The 23,747-nt window shown below is 36.9% G+C and overlaps 2 protein-coding genes across 4 annotated transcripts in view; one reads left to right on the top strand and one right to left on the bottom strand.

Moving 5' to 3' along the window:
- The window catches only part of LOC134842702 (mucin-17-like), a 36,434-nt gene extending 12,785 nt beyond the window's left edge, over positions 1-23,649 (bottom strand). Inside the window, exons 1-5 of one of the 3 annotated variants that reach the window (XM_063859169.1) lie at positions 21,100-23,648; positions 19,847-20,395; positions 15,495-15,898; positions 9,903-10,218; positions 9,240-9,686 (exon numbers count right to left, since the gene is read on the bottom strand). In XM_063859169.1, the coding sequence (XP_063715239.1) occupies positions 9,240-9,686; positions 9,903-10,218; positions 15,495-15,898; positions 19,847-20,395; positions 21,100-21,985 (2,602 nt within the window). In that variant the 5' untranslated portion in view covers positions 21,986-23,648. Of the gene's footprint in view, positions 1-9,239; positions 10,219-15,494; positions 15,899-19,846; positions 20,396-21,099 lie in introns of all 3 variants that reach the window. The other 2 variants (XM_063859160.1, XM_063859174.1) reach the window with 2 other exon arrangements.
- Positions 2,144-6,510, top strand: LOC134856383 (cathepsin B-like cysteine proteinase 1). The gene is made up of 5 exons (XM_063872708.1): positions 2,144-2,497; positions 3,682-3,863; positions 4,280-4,616; positions 5,829-6,005; positions 6,214-6,510. Exons 1-5 carry the CDS (start codon positions 2,325-2,327, stop codon positions 6,392-6,394), a joined length of 1,050 nt encoding a protein of 349 aa, XP_063728778.1. The 5' UTR covers positions 2,144-2,324; the 3' UTR covers positions 6,395-6,510.
- Positions 23,650-23,747: the final 98 nt, after the last annotated feature.

Raw genomic sequence — 23,747 nt, 5'->3', positions numbered from 1 at the left:
CACAAGGCGAAAAAATATATACATATTTTTAAAATGTCGAAAATAACTACATCTACAAAACTCCAACAAGGATAGCCGGTTACTGTGTAAGTAGCACAGAATGTTCCGACCAGTCTTAAGAAAATAAAAAACTTTTTTTTTCAAATTCGTGTCGTTTTTTTTCTGCATGTTGTGATAAAAAGATCTGAAGGAAAAAATAGAACTTAGGCGTATTTCAGAGTCATGGTAAAAAAAGGTCAATTGAAAACAGTTTTTGAAGAAAATGACTAGAGAAACTATTTTCATTTTTTCTGAAGAAATTTTCCAAGTTTTTGTTTCCAAAAATTGCGCAGAAAAACTCCAAAAACTACCTTTACTTGAGTAAAACTAAGTTTTCACATCTTAAATTAAGCTTAAATAAGGTATTGTAAGCGTACCCGGTCACCTTATTAGCTCGAAATTAGACCAAAAATCAAAAATTTCAAACCGGTTTTTCTCAACACTGTAACAAAAACATAAATTGAATAGAAAATCAAGACGCCCGTCTTTCAAAATTTCGTCGCCTAAAAACATTCAACTGCATGGCATAGCAAAAAGATAGTTGAAAACTCGTTTATGATCAAAAACGACGTATTTCCGTCAAATTTTCAGTAAAAGCATAGAAAAAATTACAACAACACACTTTAAAATCAAGACGATCTACTCTTGTCAATTTTGTGATAAGAATAACTCAGTTTGGAAAAAAATAAACCGATAGATAAATTTTTGTTGAGAAACCTCTTAAAAGCCAAGATCCGTTTTCAAGCTATTTTCACATCGTTATCACAGCGTAATTTGTACAAAATTTGGGAACTCAACTTGATCGCAAAATTCAAAAGAAACCAAAAATCAAACACATTGTAAATTTTCCTGAAAAAAAATCAAACTGAATTTTCTTTTGACAATTCTACCCTTTATAGAATCAAATTTAAATTTTTTCTACGATATTTGGATCTTACTGTGTGCTTTGAAAGTTAACCAGCTTTTACAATTTTACTGCCTACCAACTGATTTCCTACTGTGATTAAAACATATCCACGGAAACGGAAATCATGCAATTCTGAAAAATCAGATCATTCAAGGGTAAAACAAAAATCATATTATTTTGACAACTGAAGGCGTGGAGGAAGTCCTCGGTTGGGTTTTAATTTTTCTTTTACAAATTTTTCCCACATAATATCAGGTACCACAAACGATCATCAGAATGCGTCGAGTTTTATAAGGGCGTTGAGCCCTCTCAGTCCTGAGTCGATTTTGCTTTATAGCGTCATTTGGAGCTAGTTTTGGCGTATATTCAGGCTATTATAGTTGTTATGTTAAAATACAACAAAAATCTTGAATTTGAGCCGTGAAACATTTTAAAAAAATGGATTAATAGATTAAATTTTTATTCCGCTGGACAATCAGAAAATTAAAATCAACGTTCAAAACCAGAGTTCGATAACTTTTTTCGTGACCTTTACACTTTTGCTGTTCGCTAGTAGATGTTGCAAAGAAAATGAACAGAACTTAGAAATAAATCAAAATTCAAAGGCCAAAAAGCAAATGCCATTTGATTACTGAAAAAAGTCTTCACGACCTATATAAGTGTCTTTACTGTGTTCATTGACACGTAATAAAACAGATGCAAACAAAATTTTTTTGAATTTTAGTATTTATTTTAATTTTTCAAAGATAACTGTAGTCGATTAGAAAGAATTCACAAATGCTGTAAGCTTTGTTTTTGTCATCTTCATCACACTTCGCACAAAAACGCCACGAATTTAAGAAGATTTTCGAATAGTTAATATTTTCCCTTAATGAGACCGTAACTTACGGTCTACCCCAAATTAGATAGTGCTTTTGTCCAAACAAAATGAGGCCCTATTCTGAAACTTCAGAGGTTCCAATTTTCGATTGAGAGAATCTCGTTAGTCCCGGAAAGTTGACTCTACTCTACTTCTGTTCGATCAAATAACGTTTTTCAAAAACGTCTGTAAGATAATACTTTTGACAAAGTGATATGCAAATATAAAATTTGAACTGATTAGAAACAATCAAAATCGATCGATCAAAAAGTCCTCATTAAGTTCGTTAATCTCAAAAGGCAGAAACAATCGCCTTTTGTGCACATAACAACCTTAACATTTCTCAATAGTTCAACAAATACAACAACTATTGAGAACTTGATCAATTTGCGGACAGCAAATACTTGATCAAATTTTACCAATTTCAAAGAGCACCATGAACAAAAAGACTTAACATCAACTAACTAAATATCCAAGACTGATGTTTTCTAATCAAACGATTTAACCAGTTTGAGTAAGATGTCTCATCCTATTGTTTGTGCTGTTCTACTAGTGGCGTTGAATGGGAACTTGTTGATCAGTTGGTTTCCTGCGGCGGTGTATAGTCTGTCGGAGGAGGAGATAGTGGACATAGTGAACAACTATAACACCAGTTGGGTGGCCAGGACATACCCATCACTTCCCAAATACAGGTGAGAAAGAGCAATTAACAATTAAACTACAGCCCCAGGCGCGGATTTATGGGGGGGACGGGCGGACGCCCCCTCCCCCCTCTCAGGGATTCGACCCCAGGCCGACTCAAGGGGTCCCCCCTTCGAACTTTTTTAAAATATCCATTTTTGGCCGACGGACCCCAAAATTTGTCTAAAGGCGCCTTTGGTGCCAATATATACTAATTTTGAGTGGGGAGCGCTCGCCGAAAAAACGCCATTTTTTGGTCAAAAATTTTCAAGAAGTGCCTAAAAATGTTTTTTTTGCCTGTTTTTTCAAAATTTTGCCTGCGGCGCAGAAAATTTGGCAAAAAACCAGGGTCTTTTTAGTACTTTGGGAGAGCTCGGAAAATCGACGACCTAAAAAAAGGTCGACAAAATTTTCGAAACTCCCCCTCGAGAAAATCCTAGATCAGCCCCTGTACAGCCCCACTACAAAAAAATTAATCAAACAAGTAAGATCTGTTTTTTGTTCCAAGGTTTACTTCCAACAAAATATCCGCATTTTTTAAGATAATAGGGATAATAGGGATATATTGACCAAATAAGCAAACAGTGTTTTTTGGTGATATATTACAATCGGTATTAGGTAGGTCCAATTAGACTAGCTGGATCGTTTTTCTTTATACTTCGCACATTACTTCTAATTTGTTGCCAAAGCCAATTTTTTTGGCAAAAGAAGTCTAAATTAAGTCTAAATTAAGTCTAAATTTTGAAGTTTTGAATAGGATTTCATCTGGCAGAGTAATATATTTACAAAAACTATCTTAGTAGTAGTACAAGTGATTGAAAGTGAAATGACTATATTATAAATTATAGTTCTAAAACTTAATACATGCACTATACTCAAAATTACCACCTATTGTAACATATCACCGTTTTTTTCGATACCCGGGAAAGCTGTGCATATTTTTAACATAGGGATATGTAGACCAAATAAGCAAAACTATGTTTTTTTTTGGATACTTGGGAAAACTATAATTCTCAATTGTTTGTTTCAAAGTATTTATTGCGTTGGAGAATAAGTATCAAAGCAACGTAGATTTGTTGAAGTTAGTTGTATCTTGTATTGGATTTTTTTCAGGAAACAACAATCGGAAAAAAAACGTTTTTTAAATTAAACTCCACTATTTTAAAATTCGACTGTGTGTAATTTTTGAGCGCAGAAATCCGGTACCTGAGCCTCGCTACCACCAGAGACATCGGAACTTCCTGCGGAGTCTGATTCTTAGGAGGCACTCATACGGACACGAGCCCTTCAGGAGGTGGAGGGGTGAAGTGCCCAAACATTTCGACGCCAGGCAGCGGTGGAGGTACTGCGACACAGTACACGATATACACGACCAAGGTAACCGGGGCGGATTTAGCGGGCATGGCGGGAGGGAGAGGGGATTTAGCGTATTCTTTACCTCAGGGATTCGACCCAAAAAAACCCTGTTTGGTGCTATTTTAAGACACCTCTTTTTGGCTGATCGAACCTTATACTTTTCTAAAGGCGCCAGTATATACTAATTTGTGAAGAGAGCGTGGACTGAAAAAAATAACAATTTTTTTGTCAAAACTTTCCAAAAAGTGCATAAAACACTCTTATTGGCCTGTTTTTTTTTCGAGAAGGTCGAGAAAATTTTTGAAATTGATAACCCCCCCCCCCGAGAAAATACTAGATCCGCTTCTGTTAACCATTCAACTATCAGTTAAGTTTTCATTCTACATCAACATCATGAAGTCTTCTCATTGGTCTTCTTTTATTTAACCCTTTTTTAGGCAACTGTGGTTCTTGCTGGGCTATTGCGGTAGCCAGTGCAATCAGCGACCGCATCTGCATCAAGCGTCCCAAACTGAGACCGGTTCGAATCTCGCCGACTGCCCTGCTCACCTGCACGAACGGTGGCAACTGTAGAGACGGTCACGACCCGTATGATGCATGGCGCTATTACGTAAGATATGGTGTACCAACTGGTGGCTTCTACAACACTCATGACTCCTGTCAGCCTTACATCTACCCGGGACTGTACAACAAGTACGGAACCCCCACCGATATCTTTACGATTCCATCCGAGCAGCCTGAATGCTCTCACGAGTGCATCAGAGGATATAACAGGTATGGAATTGGTTTGAAAATTGTCAGGGGTCCGCAACTTGCGATCAATTCTAATCAATATCATGCCAAAACTGAGACAAGAAACTTTTTGAACATTAAAATTGGCATGAAAGTTTAGTATATTGCAGAGGGCAATTTTTTTATGTTGAAAAACAGTTTTTTAAATATTTTGGTGAGAAAAAATTTAATGTTTGGAGGGGTGTGTGGGTTCTATAAAGAAGTCGACATTTTTGTTGGGAGGGGGTGGTCCCGACAATAAAATATGCAGAGACCTTCAAAAATCAGCTGTTTTCTTAGACAGAGGGAGTGGATTGATATTAGGCCTTAAATGATTGCTTCATTTTGATAACAGATTCTTATAACAGAATTGAAACAGATTAATTTTCCGCTCTCGATCAAAATCAAGTCTGAAAAACCAGCATCATCAGACCAGTTTACTCGACACCAAAGGACTTTGAAACACAGCAACGAAGCTGCACTTCGCATACAAGCATAATTTGACAAAAAGCTGCTTTAAAATGCAAGAAAAAAAAGCTTGGAAAATTAAAAAGATTTTACCGGAAAAGGGATTTGAAACATGCGTTTCAAGATTAGGAATCCCTCTCCGCCGCTGTACCATCTCATCTAGCGAGTGAATAGAATATGAAATCTGATTTCACTACTGAAGCAATGATGGCCGTATTTCTACTAGGAGATTGCTTGTTCGACCCTCCTTAAAATTTCTTAAGCATTGCAATATAGGATATAACTTGAACATGCAAAATATGACGTTGAAAAATCTCAAACATGCAAGATAGTGAAACCCGCATTCATATAAATAATAGATTAAAATTTGACAAACTGGATGGGCTATAATGGGAAGACCCAAAAAATATATAAAAGCCTCTAGTAACTTATTGACACTTAATAATGACAGAAAAATGATTTAAAAAATTTAAAAAGAATTGTCAAACTTTCAAATTCCTAGCGAAAATTACTGCAACTGCCCACCATCTTTTAAATAAGATTTTGAGGAAACCGACTAAAATCTAGAAGCCCTTTAATCTAATGCCACAATCAATCCCGCGCAAGCGCTCTTTGAAACGTAGGTCAAAATTCTTTGTACTCTTTGCTGGTGGTCTGAACTTCTCTGAACTATAAGTTTCCGTACACTTTTGCATTTAACTATACGTTGCGCTAGAAAAAGTGCAGATTGCTATCAAAATGCATTAGGACATACAATAGTGAGCTGTTCTACGGGGAGCGGGCATACATAGTGGATGCAGACGAACAAGCCATTATGACCGAGATGTTAATTCATGGCCCAGTGGTAGCCATAATCGAGACATTCGAGGACTTCGACAACTATAGGATGGGGATCTACGAACACATAGTCGGAAAACACACTGGGTAAGGAAGGTTCAGGGTAAAGGGAGTAAGAGTAGAGGAAAGTTTGAAGCAAATGAATCTTATTTGTGTCGGGGGTAACATAAAATAAATAAGTTTCTTATATGGAATTTTGCCACGTTTCTCTGACTTCTAAGAATTCCCGAATGAATTTCAGACCTCCTCTTAACAACTATTTCGTTGAACTACAGAAATGACATTGTGTGTCTAGATACCACGCAGTGCGTGTTTTGGGATGGGGAGAGGAAGGAGACCAGAAATATTGGATCTGTGCCAATTCGTGGAGTCGCTTCTGGGGCGAGAGGGGCACATTCCGGGTTAAAAGAGGAGTAAACGAAGTCATGATAGAGGAGGCTGTAAGCGCTGCGTTGCCATATTCAATCGGACTCTGAACAGGACAAGCTGAGTGAGCTGAACTGAACACCTACTGTTTCTGTACTGAAATTTAATGCTTCAATCAATTAATTGGCAATAATGTGATGCTGATAATGAAAAATAGTTTACGGACAAGTAATTAGAGGAGCGATGGTGAAGAAGTAGAAAAGGTTCAGCTTAAAGGTCGGCGGTACCAGGCTTACTATGTTACCTGCGAGTGAACCAACAACTTCCAGCACAGAACAATATCTGTATTTCTAAACTTTGAATATTTTTTTTCAAGAGAAGCGCTAAATGAAGCTTCCAACACTAGTTTTCCTTTTTGTGAAATCAAATGTTTTTTTTCAGCCTAAATTGCTAACTTTCAGATATAACGAACATTACTCTATCGCTTTACTTGCACGAAACGACTAAAACTCAAAAATATCAAACCCGTTTTTCTCGACAGTGCGAAAACTTTTTTGAAATTTAAAAATCTCATTCGAATCACGACTGAAAAGGCTCTAATATGAAATGTCACTCTAAACTAAAACACACCCGAATACAAATTTTATCCCCATTTTCAATGATCTGAACAAAAAGGCTGCCAAACTTAAGTAAAGCCTTACTCCCAAACTAGGATCCCATCAAAAGGGCAATTGCTCTAAAATTAAATTGCTATAAGACAGCATTTTAAATGCGAGTCACATTAATACGTTTTGGACGTCTTCGAGTGGGTGCAAAATAACGCCTAAAAATTCAATCAGAGCAAACTTCAACTTTTGAGACTAAAGCATACATTTTTCATCTTTCAAAGATATTTACACAACAAATTAAGATAATTAGATAAAACCCGGATATTGAATATCTGCTTTTTCGATTGTTTTAAGATTTTCGTTCAAATTACAATAGTTTTTCTTTGGGAAAAAAATTTTCGGTGGATGCTTTCAGGAATTTCAGTTTTTGAACGAACGCATTTTTGTAAATTTCAGATAAATTTCCCTATACTCAAATGCGAACGACTAGAAAAAGAACATGACCACAAAATGCCACCTTCAACAGTGTTCTTAGTCGGGCAGTACCGCTCCCTGCATCATTTCAATGATTCCAAAAAGCAGGGTAAAATAAAGTCGCTGTTTGTGATAACGGCTCCTAATAAAAAGAGAGACGAAATTCGCCAATTTTAAAATTTGCCAATCCACAAAAATTTGCTGAATTTCGCTCAAGAATATGTTGTACAATTGAACAAAATTTCTATAGTTTTTGAACGCTAAGGCGGGAAGCATTATCAAAACCAAAGAGAGCGGTAGTTTATCTCGTAATTTTTGAGGCCTAAATTTTCCTCGTTAAATTTTGCGGCAAGCGGAAGAAACTAGGCAACTGCGCTTCAGGAAAATAATGCACACATGCTTCTAACGCACGAAATCCAGTAAAAAATGCGGATTGCAGCTCGGAGCTAGTTTTTTCAAATCTGAAAAATCGACCGAAAGTTTGTTCAATTGGTTTGTTGAATCTTGGGTGACAAGGCATAATGAAAAAAATTAGGGCTCCATTTGAAAGTGCCGTCATCTAGCCAAAAACTAAAGTTTTCCAAAATCTGAAACTTTATGAAAGTCCTTCCCACCTTCGCGTTAATAACGAAACTCTGAACTACTAGAGGAATACCCAAATGAATGCCAAGTGGATCGCCGCAATTAATTTTTCGTCATTTCTGCATTTTCGTTGAGCAGTTTTGATGGATTTAGTTTAGTTGGAAGAGCAAAGTTTGGTCGTGACTTGCATTTTGTGGGCTGAACTGCTGTTTACCACTGATGGTGTGCAGTTTTAGATGAGGTCTTTCACAGCTTGGATAACTTTTCGGCTCTCAGATTGGCCCACAAGACTCGAGGATTCTGCCGTTCTCTGCGAACGCCAATACTTACTTTTTTGCAATCATGTCTCAAGATAATTAGAAAATTTTTGTTTTCGCTAGACACAATGAAGTCGAAATCACCCTTTATCGAGACTTTGGACAATGCTAAAGAGTAATACTAAGATATAAATAAAACTATTGTGAACGTTTTATGAAGTGAGTCAGTTTACAAAATTTTCGATAAGAATTCAAAAATAATAGAAGTAGAAAGCCATTTTAATACGCAAAATTGGGTCCTAATTGGGTATTTACCTAATTGCGCATTAGGCCTTTTGTAAAATAGCGAATTGAAGCGGGGTGAAAGATTTAATGGGGCAAAACTAAAAAGATGAAAAATATTTGGTGGAAACACATATATGGGGTAAAAGATGGTGAGATAAATTGTTAAGGGGTAAAAAGGTGCGGCACCGTCTTGAATAAAGTCCCGCTTGTTAAGTTAGAAAACTAACAATACTAACGAAGCGGTAGCAAAGCAAAATATACTTGAACGGACGCCAGTTGATGAGCCAAAAACTTAAAAAAAAGCATCTCAAAAAAGTTTTTAAGTTCCCTCTCAAAATACACTCTTGCATAATACATGTTTCGCCCATCAGATCTTCTAACGACGCAATATGAGGCCACTACACCGATACAAAACAAGCTTAAACTAAAGTTTGAAAAAAAAACTAAAAGGCTGAAAATTGTACAAAATCAGAGCTGGTAAACTTACATCCAATAGTAACAAAATTACATAAGAACGGGTATTTGAAGCTCATATATGACCAAAAAATCTGCTCGTCGACGGAAGCACATATTTGAGAAATTGATTCAGTGATTCTTAAAGACAAATTGTTTACCTAGAAAAAGTCTCATGTTGCTATGTGCTAACGCTTGCAAATTAGTTTTGAAAGCTAAGCTGGATAGTAACGTGGCGCGAACACGCCCGGATATGAAATTAATAATGTACCGAGCGACGAAATAAAACCACTTGCCCTGTAGTGGAAGACTGGTTACGGGAACATATGCTACATTCTCATAATCGGGAGGCACGAAGTCCTCATCCGCTATCAGTTGGCCCAAAGATCCCGAATTGGCGATTCTAGTCCCTCCTACTCCTATATATCTTCCCTGATATGGGCCAGCATTAGTATTGGTTGAGTAACTACTGGGTGTTAGTGGTGTCGATGAAAAAGAAGAAGAGCCATCAGCTGGTCGTCCAACTGGGTTAATTAAAGTAGACTGGGCTCCAGTGAAGTTGAAAGAAGATAAAGATGACTGAGGCGTCTGAGAGTTCCGCACAAGTCTATTTTTGTCATTAAGAGCAGAATGATTGATTTTTAGCTGATATGATTGGTTAGGGTTGTTAGCTCTACTATCGTTACTGCTAGCGTCATTGCCCATCGCTGCACATGGAGTTTTCACATTGGAGTCTAACTTGTCTAAATTAGCATAAGGATTGTTAGTGGTGCTAGTTAGCTGATGATGATGATGACTCAGTTCATCCGATATACTACAACTGCTTATCTGCTGATCATTTGGTGGGTTACATGTTCTATTCTGGTTGCTGTTATTAGTAGTCTGTGCGTGAGGTTGTAACGACTTAAGGGTTCTGTTAAGCCACTCATCTGCTTCGCTGATTGCTTTTTCGTGTTTACCTGAAGATGGGGAGTTTTCCACTATAAACTGGTTGGTCTGGGTGAGCCATCTCGTTGCCTCCTCAATTGCCTTCGTGTGGTCAAAAATAGGTCCCTGTGTCTCTCCCGCTGAAGGCATAACCCCACTAGGTATTCTATCTGTGCCTAAATCCGTTGGATCTTTATGTCGCCCTCCAGAGGTTGATGACAGACATGATTTCTTAAAGCTTTCATTTGGTTTGTTGACCTTCGTTTGTTGTTGTTGTTGCTGACTAGAGGACAGATAGGTTTTCGGCTGAGACTTCTTCATTTGGAATTGCACATTATTTCCTCGCGTCTAAAACGCAAGTTTGTTGTTCGTTACAATGAAATAACAGAGCATGTTGTATAAAATAGAACTAATAAAAAGAGCAGTGAATTGAGAAAAGATTGTGGAAAAATGCCGATGCAATTAAACGTTTTCTGCGACACATACATTGCTTTCTGATTCCATGACAGTTTTTATAAGCTGAGTCTGTAACAAACGAATTATTTGTTTCGCCGTGTAGTCAAAATATTTTTTTTTTCAAGGAAACTTAAACAAGGCGACTGCGGTATCACATAGAGATGAACAACATACAGTTAGAAAATGCTACTAAAATGTATGACATAAATAACGACAAAATTTTTCTAATTATAAAACTTCATATAAATCAGAACAAATACATCATATTGAAGCCCTTTTAATTTCGATAACATATAATTTTATGTCGCAGTAGACAGGTAAGGATGCAGACAAATATCATTATTATCCAATCAGAATTGAGATTAAAACAAACGCAGGTTATGAAAAACATTATTTACTTTTGCGTACGTTTGTAAAACCGAATATTTATGCTTGGCCAGTTTTTTATATTTAGTCAATTTTCGATTTTTAACTAAAGGTTTTTGACAGAATTTTTCAATCATCTGAAAGATATTGTTTTCCTGAGCTCAAATTCAAATAGTTATTTCACCTGTGATAATTTTTCGTTATGTTACGGGGGTTTAAAAATTGCTAATTTGACCAATCTGTGATAATTAGGGGCATGATATATTGCGTTCTTCTAACACGCGTAAGCGGCGGATTGATGCGTTCCAATTTTAACTGAAACCAGCAATTTAGTCTTATTATTACAAAACAATACGAGACGCTAAATACACCCTTTGTATTTTACATGTGGGGGACAAAATGCTCGAGGGGGGATGAAATGAAGAAAATGACGGAATAGTTGTGCTCGCGGTTGTTTTAGAAACCAGAAAAATTTCGGCTTTTCAACAAGCATTTTTGACGGAATTTATTATACCATCTGAAAGGTATTGCTGCCCTGAGCTACAGAGATACTTCTCTAAGCAGAGAATTAATCCGTCATAGAAATCGTTCCAAAATAAATAGAGGCATTTTATTTCATCCATGTAAAACTATGCTATATGCGAAATATATCACTTTGTACTATTCATAGCGTGAGGGGGATGATTTTCAAAAATTTAAATTTTTTTTTGAAAATGTCATCAAATTTTTAGACGATCACTTACTCCATAGACCTTAAAACAGCCGTAACATTCAGGGCTTCGCCCTAATACGAGCAGTCGTTTCGATTTTTTCGTCAATTATTCAAGCAAAAAGAAAATTAACTGGCCCTAAAGTACAGTCGGGACATTCAGGCTTCGCCCTGATATACGAACACTTTTGTCTTACTTGAATTTTGACTCAAAAAATAACGTTAAACTTTTTCTGCAAAATTAGCATTTTGGACGAAAAGCTCAAGTTTAACGAAACGTTTTGTTTAAAATAAATTTCATAAATACAGAAAGAGAACAAAATCCCATTGCAGATCAAAATAATATAGAACATTTTGGAAAGCATAAATTATACACGAAAGTTTGATTTGCATTTTTAAAGGCTCAAACGAACGTTAATTGTTACCAGTAAACAAACTTCAGACACAAACATCTGTTAAATCTATTTTCCCATAAATTAGTTTTGCATCGACATCTATATTATTTTTTCTTGTCGTCTAATTTGATGGTCGTCTAAGTTTCACAATCTTCACATATTCGAAAAACAGTCAACAAAAGGGGCATGCTCAATTGAGCAATCTTCAACCAATGCGGAATTTTTCTGTTTGGTCTTAAATATAGCAAAAAAGCAATAATGTACACTATTAAGGTTCTGAAAGGAACACCTTGGGATATTAATTAAATACGAAATTAGTGAAGCATTAACATTCGTAACTTGCTTTCTTAGAAGCGAGTATCGTCCAAACAAAAAATAGAAAATTTAAAAAACTTTTGAAAATGTTTATAAATTTTTTATGACAAAGCACGAACAAGACAAATGTCTATGCTACGCCCAGTAACTTTCAATCTATGTCAATTTTTGCTTTTACTTCGCTGATTTTTTGGAAGAGGAAGTGCCAGTGACGTAGCTGACTGTTAGATTAGTTATGTAATAACGAATAGCTTGACACAGAGGCGAAGCGGAGCTTGGTACCACTTGCGATACAACAACAAAACAAAAAACATTGAAAAAACCAAGAACCAAAATTGTCGTGTCTCGATAAAAGAAACTAGGGTCCAAGCTAAATCAGGGGGTAGGTGTTTTCATAACTTTGTTACACCGATGTGAGATGAAATGGGTAATTTCAAAGTGAACTGAACCCAAAACCTTAGTAGCTTCTCGACTATAATAAAAAAAGGTGAAAATTCATGAGAAATTGGAATCTTCCCAAAGACATAACTTTTCTTAGAAAAAAATAGAGGGAAGCTGCTTCCACAGTAAAAATTCTCGCAACCGGTTCATTCGATTGAACCATTCATCTCTCAAAAGTCAAAAGCTTCTAAAAAAATGCCAAGTTTTCAAAAATTTGACTCTCCGAAATCAATCACTTCTTTCTGCAAAAAGAAGGCCGTAGCCATGTTAGAAGAGAAAATTTCTAAAACCGGGTTTCCCGACGACCATTTAACCTAGGAATTGGCAGGGTAGTTTTCGAGAAAAGTCAAAGAGTTTCCACAAATTGGTCAAAAAATCAAAAATTTCACTTCTCCGAGAATCGAAGCTGTAATTGTGGAAAAATTTTACGCGTAGCCGCTTAAACAGAAGAGATTGACACAACCTCAGAGAAGAGAGGGTAGTTTTAGAGGAAAATAAACAGTTTAAAAAAACTGCAAGAAAAATAATTAGTCTTTTCCGACTGAACCAAAAATCTCCGATTTGGGCGGGTAGTTTTTGAGAAGGTCAAAAAGAACCAAACGGCAAAAAAATCAATGAATTATTTTTTCTGAGGGCCCTTTCTTTTGGGTAGAGAAAAAATTGGGCTTAAGTGATTATGTAGGGGCGCTTCCCACAACCAGTTGTTTTTGATTGAACCCAAAAGCTCAGCTTACTTTGCAATTAATTTTACTGTGAAGCAAGCAATTTCGAAAAAAAATTAATACATTCCGCAAGTACGCCGACAAAAAATGAGACGAAATCCGACAAAAAATCAATTTAATTCTGAATTAATTCTAAGTAAAAGGCAATGTACTCAGTAGTTCAATTTGATTTTTCATGAATTTGAGCATGTCAGCAGCATAGCAACAATTGATTCAACTGATTTTGTTACACAAGTTGTCAGCCCGAAAAAAGTCTATATTCCCATTTGATAATGAATTTATTGAATTATTAGGTAGTTGGGGGTTGTTTTTCAGCTACTTAGCAACAAGCATGATTTTTATAGATAAATTAGGGTAAAGCAGTGGCGAAGATGCATTTAGCATGCAAACTCAAAAACATCACAGTCAACGCCATTGAAAACCATGTATTCGTGTGATTTCATAATTCACTATGATATATAGCTACAAAAGAGTAAAATTTTTAAAACCGAGCAACTTTGCAGATTTTTCCTTTGGTTTTGAAAAATTACCATGTAGAACAATTCTCGGCTTGTAATGTATGAATAGAATCAAATAGAATTAAGAATGCTTTCTGAGCCGGATTAATTCTCCGTTTGCCGTTAATAGAATGAAATACCGCTTCCAAATTGGCAGTTTTTAAAACCATCATAAACTTCGAAATTTCTTTAACTTTTCACCTCAGGGTATTGGTACCATTCAGTGGGAATAGAAAATATGTTGAAACACGCTGGTAAAAAGACGAACTTGGTCTTAAGAAAAATAAGACACGATCGAACACAAATAATCCATAATCTTTGCAAGTCGGAACAATTACAAAATCCTGTTTTAGCTTCAATTGTAATCTAGCGCTTGTTTATATACATGAAAAGAATTTAACTGAACACATGAAAGTGTTACTCAGGTTGAAAACAGTGAAATCACAAGCTTCAAAAACTTAGGTAGCGTAACACTAGCATTATAAGTGCAATTCATTTGTCTGATGAGTTTGATTGGATTTATTTTATCAGTCTAATTTACGCGGAAGCCAGTAGGTAAGACTCGAAAAAAGTCATCAGACTCTCAAGCTACTTAAATTTTTCGAGGCTTGTGATTTTACTTTTTCCAACCTGAGTAACACTTAACCCAAAACACTATTAGAAGGGCCTTAAAATGAAACCACAGGTGGTGATCCTCTCTAAGCTTTCTTTTAGGTTGAAAAATTGCCCAGAAAACCCCACCTTACACCATAGTTCTTTCTCAACTCAGGCGGGCGGTAATGGTCAGGACCAAAACCTGAGTTCTACATTTTCAATCAAATTTGGAAAATATAAATCGAGAATAATTTTCTTAAAGATTTGACTTTTTATATACGAAAGCACACTGCTATCCGCCTTGAAAAGAATTTTGAAAACGAGTGCAACAAAATAGTTATCTATTGATCCCGTTATTTTCGCTCCATTCGCACTTTCTTTTTGGAGAGAGTAAGTTTCCTTCAATTTGGTAAGAAAAATTAAGTCAACTTATAGCAAAACCGCCAAAAAATGAATTTAGGCATGATAAACCTTAAGTGCTTTTTATAGGCGAAGCTGCAAGTAATAGTTTGGAATATAGCACAGAAGGCATCCACACTAAATTCGCATGTAATAAATTGGAATGCATAAAGTTATTTTATGTCTAAATTATGCATTTCAAAAAATATATTTTGAGTTAGAAAATTTCTGAAACCAAGTTTTTATTATGTTGTTTGAAACAAAAAGTTCTTTTTTCGGTTCATTTGATGAATTTAAAATGCATGAAATATGTTATTTTATTACTATTCGAATGTCAAAGCCCACGCTACGAAAAAAACCGTAGAGGTGTCCAAAAAGTGGCTCCAATATTTGCGACGTAGGTCGCAGTATAACACTAACGCTCACTAAAGTTCGCTAGTTTAAATAGGTTTAAGGAACGTAATTAAAACAAAACTTTTGGAAATAAGGGAGAAATTAAAGGGGATAGAAAACCGAGTATGCAATACAGAGTTCATTGTTTTGACTTTAAAAATCCATCGAAACACTCTCGAAGCACACCTATTTTAATTTTAAAAAAATACGTAAGCACACATATTTTAATTTTAAAAAAATACGTATTGTAAATATCAATCGAATTAGGACTAAATAAACTTTGATATAATACATTGAAGTTAAAACTAACTTCGGTTGGGTTAATTTTATTGCTTACCCTAGTGAGTGTAGGCTGATGTGCGTTCTGTTGGGACTCTGGTGGTTGGTTGCTGTTGTTTTTGAGGTAGCTATTGGAGTTGTTTGATAATAAGGCGGCCGCCATGTTAGGTCCGAAGGCGAAATCGTCAATCTCGGAGAACTCGCTGTCGTCCCCTCCAGCTAGGAAGCGAGCGCTCTCGTCCCCACTGGAATAGTAGCCAGGGGTGTGGTACTCAGCTGAAGATGTGCTGATGGTACTTGTGGGTCGTCGAATAACCAGTGCCTCTTCAGAAGTAGCTGCTGCCCCCTCTCTCAGTCTAATTAAAGGCAGAGGGGAGGTGTATTTGCTGCTGTTGTTGCTGCTTCGATCATCTGCAGCAGCATCAACGCCCGATCCCTTCTTTTGAGAACTTTGGGCTCGCTCTTCAACACACAACAAAACACAATCAGAGGAAATTTTAAAATTAAAGCTAAAATGAATTATCAATATAAATTTAAGAATATAACTTGCTGCACAAAATATGACGTCAGAGAAAGCTACCATAAAATATGCTGAGCTAACTGCGGGAAAGCCGTGGTTTAAATTGGGTCAAATATGAAAGAATGAATGAGACCCCGCGGTCAAATGGAGCACACAATTTATATTATTTTCCAGTGGAGAGCAAAAAAACTGCCATCTTATATGTTGATCATAGTTTGAATTGAGTCAATTAATCGGCTTCTAAAGTTCAAAGCATATAATAAATTTAACTTTTAATATTATTCTTGAAAACCATCAAGAAAATCATCGGATTAATTTTTTTTCACCATGAGGTTAAGCAAATGATGGTTTCAAATCAAAATTAGCAATATAAAAACAAAGAACGTATCTTTCAGCGTTTCAGATAAAAATACCAACTTCAACTGAAACATCTTTACATGTCAAACTTAAAACGGTGACATATTGTCACCTAGTAAAATAATACTAAAAAACTCAGAACTGATGACGCTAATGTTTAGCATCAAATTCGGAGAACCTCAGTAGATATCATATAGAAAATGGAACAATCGACGACTAGGACAAACAACCAAAATTAGACTTTTTTTATTATTAGGCCCCTCCTGCTCAGTGCAGGACCAACCGTGGGGTAGGGAGATGTCATCCATTTCGCTGCAGCCGGTCCCACCTTGAGGAGGCGGATGACAATGGGACCCCCTCCAACCGTGACCGAAATGGGCTTAATTTTCCGAGCTCTCTCTCAAAACACTAACAAGACCCTTTGACCCTTTCATGGCAAATCGCGTCAAAAACTTTTTAAAAAAAATTGGATAATAAACCTAGCCTCAATTCTATTCAGAATCTCTTCTGAGTAAAATTGATTCGCCACGTACGATGAACGCATTAATAGAAAACTGCAATTTGCGCGCTTCAATTACACACAGTTTGCACTTTTCAAACCCCGTAACATAACGAAAAAAGATCGCAGATCAAATAGAAATCTGTAAAACACTGTTACCGAAAATTCTTCATAGAAAAACCACACAACACACTAACACTTCGCTATCTCCTTCATCTGTCGGAAAATTAAGTCGCTCAATCGAGAAAACGATCAGAATTCACTCAATTTTGAATCAACGGAAGAACGTGAAAGCCAAACTAAAAATGCCAACGTCTAAAAGACAACAGAAAATGCGTCCCTTTATGTTCGTAAATGACCACTTTTGAGTTGAACCAAAAGCTAAGTGAAACAGTCGATCATTGAGCAAATGCACAGAAACCTAAATTCGAATCCCGAATATGATATTTTGTACAAATGAACAAAATTGGCAATGAATGTTCGTCATTTTCCTAGTGCTAAGGAACAGAGCGAAAGATAGGCCTCGATCCCTTGAAAACCATCCTTTTTTAGACGAAATCTGGATCTACCGGCGAAGGTGACCTACCGTAGAATGCCCTCCCCAAAAATGCCCTAAGTATAAGAAATTCATTTCAAGCAAGCTCGCTGAATATACTGCTGGAGACATTTTTTATACCGAATAGCTATTTTATCCAGTTAATAGCGTAAAATATTAATCATAATTTGGTATCGATTGATTTTTTCTGACTAATTAAATCAAATTACTTTGCCCTTGACGCCAATTTCTGAAAAACCGGTATTTATACCCCCTGAATTGATTGGGGTGAATTGCACGATTGATCCATATTTTAAAATTTGAGCAACCAGATCCCTAACCCAAGGTTTGATCATTTGCCCTTAACTATGCTGTCTTAAGAGCTATAGTCATATAAATCAGCGCCAAAAAATTTAGGGGTACATTTTTTGTAATTAAGGTGCCATCAATTTAAAAGTTCGAATTTATTATTGTTCCGACTTTCGTAACGAAAGTACCGGAATATTTGTGCTCGGGGTGGGTTTTTTTTCTTCAGCCAAATTTCGACTTTTTAACTAGCCTTTTTGACGGGATTTTTTTTATCAGTCAAAATGAATTTTTGTCTTGAGCTTAAATTTGAAAAAAATATATTTCATCTGTGATCCTTTTCCGAAAAGTTATTGGGGGTTAAAGATTGCCATTTTGGCCAATTTGGGACAATTAACCGGCGATATATTTCGCGCTATTAACGCGTAAGCGGAGATGAAATCCGCCTGACAAATCGTTCCAAATTGGTAAAAGGAAGCTTATTTTCCATAATTGATTTGTTACTAGGAGCGAAATCTATCAATTTGTACTTTATATGGCGTGTGGGGGATGATTTTCATAAAAAATTTCAAATTTTAGAAGAAAAAAAATTTTCATTTTGTATTATTTCATTGAATTTTTTAATGTTATTACTGCTGCTCCATAAACCTTAAAAGGCAGTCGGAACATTCAGGGCTTCGCCCTGATACGAGCAGTCTTGTTTAAACTTTAATATTTAAAACTTTCTCAATTTGATTCCCTATTCAGCAATTAAAAGTTTGTATCTTCACGCAAAACTTTGTGCACTCTGTAAAAACAGCCATTTTACTTAATACTGGCTAATTCGGACTAATTACGATGCTGTACAAACAAGTCAAAACTGTGTTGAGTAAGAAAAGATGACAGAACGCATTTCATAATCCTTACGCTTCTTTAAAAAACGATGAATGGATACTTCAGCGGGAGGGAAGGCGAGCAGCAGCGACCAAAGCAACAATGCAACGCCAGCACATGGAAATCAAAAACGCCAATTCCTCAAGTTACCACAAATGAGCACACAAAGGTCCTAAACTATACGATGACATAAACATATATCAACAGCAAAAGTAAGAGATGCTGACACAGCAGCATGTACACATGTTTACACTAAGACATGCACCTAGAAGCCCGGATAAAATCCACGTAGCAATGATTATCGATGATACAATTTGTACCTCATTTCAAAAGAAGGATGCGAAGATTCCTTAAGTGAAATAGAAGCCAGCCACACAATCCTAGATGAAATTTTGAGCTGCCACGAGATTGTGTGCAATTATGGAAAGGAGATCCCTGAAAATTTTTCCAGGTAAAAACTGTCGACTGCTCCGGGGATGAAACAATATTCCGGTGCATCTATGCACTTACTCCCGATAAATGACAGAAAAGTTTGACGAATTCTGGTAAAACATCAGAGCTGAAATCAAGCTCAGAATTCAATTATGATCAGAGCTTCGAAATAACTTGTTTAACTTGTGTGAGAGACAGTTTTTTGAACATAGAGATCAAACGATGCATCGTTCACTTTTCGCGAGCTGGAAACTGAGAAAATGGAGACTCTTTTTCAGGACAGTTGAAAAACTTTCCGTGACCAACAAAGGCTCTCAAAAGTTAACACTGCGTATTCGAATCTATGCTGCAGATTTTAAATCTAGATACGGAAATTTAATTTGGGGGCAATTAATTGTAGATTTTCCGCAGCAGTTCAGTTTCTCTCAAATGGAGCTGGAAAAAGGCACTCAGGACAGAATGATAGTTTTGAGAAGATAGAAACGATGCTAATATCTTTGAGACAGCTACAAAGAGCGACAGCTGTTAATTTGTCCTTTAAATTTTAATATTTAAATTAAATCTTAAGGCTTATATCGATTTAATGTTTTCGCTTTTATAATTATCTTTCACTAATTAAATTATTCTTCCCTGTCATCTTAATTCAATGTGAGAGATTTTAAAACGCGAGCCTGGCAATGTACATATCACTCAAGGATACTTGCTGATGGATACAACAAAATCATTATTTATAGACTTTTTGGATGAATTTTAAGGGTCATTAGGAAATTCATTAATGCGTACTCCACTCCTGTGCATGTACATATGTGTTTGTGGAGGAGGTGGGTGATTTTAGATATCATCTAATAGCACAAATAGACCTATTTGTTAATCAAAGAGATTGCTTACCAATTTTGTCAAGGAGCAAGTTGTTCATGCGCTCTTTCGTAATTGTAACTCTTCGTCCATCTTCAGCTCCGTACGCACCACTGTTGTCCGAGTCATCCTCGCCGGCCGAGGACAAAGCCGAGTGGAACTGAGCTTCGTTGGCGCTGAAGAAAGGATTGGTCCTGCGACTGGCCGAAGTCGTGTAGCCGTCTTTGTCTTCGGCTGCTGTCACATAATTGTCAGTCGTAGCACCTTTTTCACTATCTGTTTCATTATCACTGATTGCGCAAGATGATTCGCTCAATGATGCTTCTGAGTTAGAACTGACTGAATTGTCCTCTTGTTTATACCGATTGACCTCTTTTATGACGCGGTCGCCAGAGCCACGCGAATGATTAGCGTCACAGATAGGTCCAAATTTGACTGGCGACAGAAAATTTGCTGCTACATTAGTTGAGGCAATAGATTGTATATCGTCGTCTTTGAGGGACTCGATAGATCCCTGAGAGGAGTTAGGTCCAAGAGTTCCCTCGTCATCACTGCTGCCCAAAGGAGGCTCTGTCTTGTCATCTGAACAGAACAAATAAATACACAGAGGCGAAGTTGCACTTCGCATACACAAGCAAAAATATTACCAATAACGCTACTGGGAAAAACTGAAGGAGTAAAACTTTGAGCCTACAAAATTGAGTCTCCTTCCGTACCTCGACGCTACAGATCCGTGATACCTGAGCTAAGGTGCTATTTGTAAAATAATAGTCTGTGTTAATATACTTAGCATTGGTTGTACTTAATAGCTGGTTATTGATCACAATGAACACATTTCGTCGCAACAATATTTAGACCGCAACAAAATTTGCTATTTAGGTTGGAAAAAAGAACACATTTTGTCGCAACAATATTTAGATTGCAACGAAATTTGTGATTTAGGTTGGAGTTCATATTATCACATTAGCTTTGCTTGCGTAAAACGTCAATAATTAACTAACCCCTACCAACATCTCCTTACTATACAATTCGAGCTGGTTTCAGATTTAAGGTGTCCTTTGGGCGATTGTCTTTAGAGATCCAGTGTAAATATAATTCTGAAAGCTCAGTTCAAAGCAAAACAACCAAATGAAAAGTGAAAATGCAAAAATTAATAAGATTTGTAGCAAAATTTTGCCCTAATTTTAGAGACACTCTAGATAAGAGAACATTTAGTTAATCATAAGCACTCAATAATATTACTGCGTACTTGAAACATGTCTAAAAAGGAATAGTATGTGAATTACCTTCATCGGTATTGTTACAGTCACTCATGACAAGTGCTCTATCTCCGTCGTCATCTGCACTCAACGAAGGGGCGTTGTCAGTGTCCTCCGCTGAGTCATCCACCTCTTCGTTGACCCGCCCAGCCCCCACGAGAGTGGCTTCAGAGGAGGAACCCGTTCCCATAGGTACACTGATATCTAAACTAATCGACAAGTCTTCTTCTGCAGCAGCAATCGGCGCATCCAATGCTAATAAGGACGTCTCTCTATAAGTATCATCCCCCTGCCCTCTTGATAAGTTATCCAGGCATCTATCTTCCCCAACTGCACTACCCGTTGTCACTTCACTTTTAGAGGCCACGGGAGACACCGTTATCGGAGATGACGTCATCGTACTCTGGCTGTTCACGTTATCAACAACTGTTTTGATCTCCCTCAGGGACAGACGTGGAAGAAGGGAAAATAAGGCACCACTTTGATTTGAACCACTTCGCTTCCCACTGCTTGCACTGCTGTTTCTTCTAATTGTTCCCAAACTACTTTGATCGTCCCCATTTTCTTCATTTGATGAGCTGGCGCGGGGGGTTGACGGAAGAATAGAGGTAGGCGCTCCCGAAGGGGGAGTCGGAGCGAGAGGTGTCCAACTGAAGTCTCTAGGTTTCAAGTCATTCTCATCCGAATCAGTGTCCGAATGGTTTTGCAGCTTCGCAGACGTGCCTCTTCCTTTCCATAAAGCGAGTGGAGTCAAAGATGACTTCCTTGTTAAACTGTTGGATCTGTTTGCCGATGATCGTCTTAGAATGGACTTGGGTGAATATTTCGAAATGGGATGCTGGTGATTGGAATACTCATTTTTGGCACTAAAAGAGGTAAGCGTATTGCGTCTCTTCTTTTTCTTATTCCCCATTTAGAATAATCAACCTAAACTCAACTAACACAGGCAGATGTTGACAGGATCTAACGGCTAATTGTTCTCAGTAGTATTTGCAATTCAGATGTGGCAAATTTGAGAATTCAATCAAATGCAAAGAATGATTAAGACAAATTATGAACATGAAGGCCCATTGGGTAAGTCAACTGAACTTTGGTTCACTTCCCATGTAAACAATAATCTATGACAGCATCAAAAGGGCTTTCCAAGGACTTCTCAAGAGGACTTTAGGTTTGATGAAGTGAAAGTTAACTTTTGTGACACTTGGTGAACTGCAAATTTAACCACCATATATATTGAGATGGAATCAATTCAGAAGATGGATGCTATCAAGTGCGTTGGTAACAATTAAAAGGCAATCAACTCAGAGCAGCTGTGGTTTGCAGTCATTTCTCGTTTTCGTCGATTGATTCAACAAAACACAATAACACTACAAATCAAACGATTGTGTTAATTGAAATTTAGTCAGGACAAGACCAATGAGAAAGATCGGCGGTCGGATCAAGTTTGACTTAATCAACTACTAAACAAACTCGATTCAAATGATATCAAATCAACCAATTTATCACAAAGTTGTTCACAGCCGATTGAAAAGTGAACTCATAAAATTATAATACAGCGTGGTGTAGTACATACATGAAACACTTTAGACGATGACCGAAACGAGAGGGACACTCACTATTATGAACTAAAGACTCTGATATATTGTCCTTGAATGAATTGGTAATGCAAGTGATCCAACAGGGACTAAAAGACGATTGTGTTCACGTGTAATGGTGTATTCAGTGGTGATTGCGACGGTAAGAATGATAGCATCTTAATCATCAAGGTAAAGTCAATGCGACCAGGTCTCAGATCATATTGCCCGGGGCAAACCCGCAATCTCAACTCACTCGAGAACTTGTCTGGGATTTGTTGTCTCTCATCTGCACCATAGACCATTGCGTCCGTACTGACATGTCTAAGTCTAATCCTCAGTCCAACATGAACACCGTTACTAACTAGTTTCAAAGCTAACACATCAATCGCATTTAAAAGTTGCGAAGAGAAGTAGAACGAAATTGATGATGTTGAAATCAATTGAAATTAGATCAATTTGATGTAATAGATACCTGCTACAATTCGAAGTACAATTCGTATCACTTTCGTGCTACAAATCGAAGCACAAGATCAAACTTAGAACTCAGAGGCTACAGTAGCAGATACTTTAACGTTAATAACTTCTACTGGGTGGGATTCAATTGACTCGCATGTATTCATCGGATCACAAAATGCTTACAACAAAAACAAAAGACCCTTGGTACATTAGTCCTGACAACTCATTTTGTCGGTTTGTTTTTCACGATCGACAATTAGAACCTCTTCTCTATTATGAGTCAATGATAAAAACGTCATTCAAATGTCAATGGAATAATCTAATAACTAAGTTCAAATTTGAAGGCGAATTTGGGCGAAATGCCGAGAAGTGGTAAGTGGAAAACGGTCTCAATTAATTTCGAAATCAGACACTTTCAAATTAAGAGCTTGAAGCAAATCAAACTTAAATTGGAGAATGAAAGCAGCCATGGTGAAACTAAACCTTATGTCAAATTCAGAGCAGAGCAGAGCAGACGAGCTTCAGGACTTAAAAGTCGGAAATGAAAAGTGGCCCAATTTGACAGATTATTTCCACTGGGAAAAGTAACATTAGTACATTAAGAACTGCTTCTGCAACAGCAGTCAAATGAAACAGTTAGGT

The sequence above is a fragment of the Symsagittifera roscoffensis genome, chromosome 1, assembly GCF_963678635.1.
Source record: "Symsagittifera roscoffensis chromosome 1, txSymRosc1.1, whole genome shotgun sequence".
In the NCBI taxonomy this organism is placed as follows: Eukaryota; Metazoa; Xenacoelomorpha; order Acoela; family Convolutidae; genus Symsagittifera; species Symsagittifera roscoffensis.
This window is presented reverse-complemented; position numbering and strand designations above follow the sequence as displayed.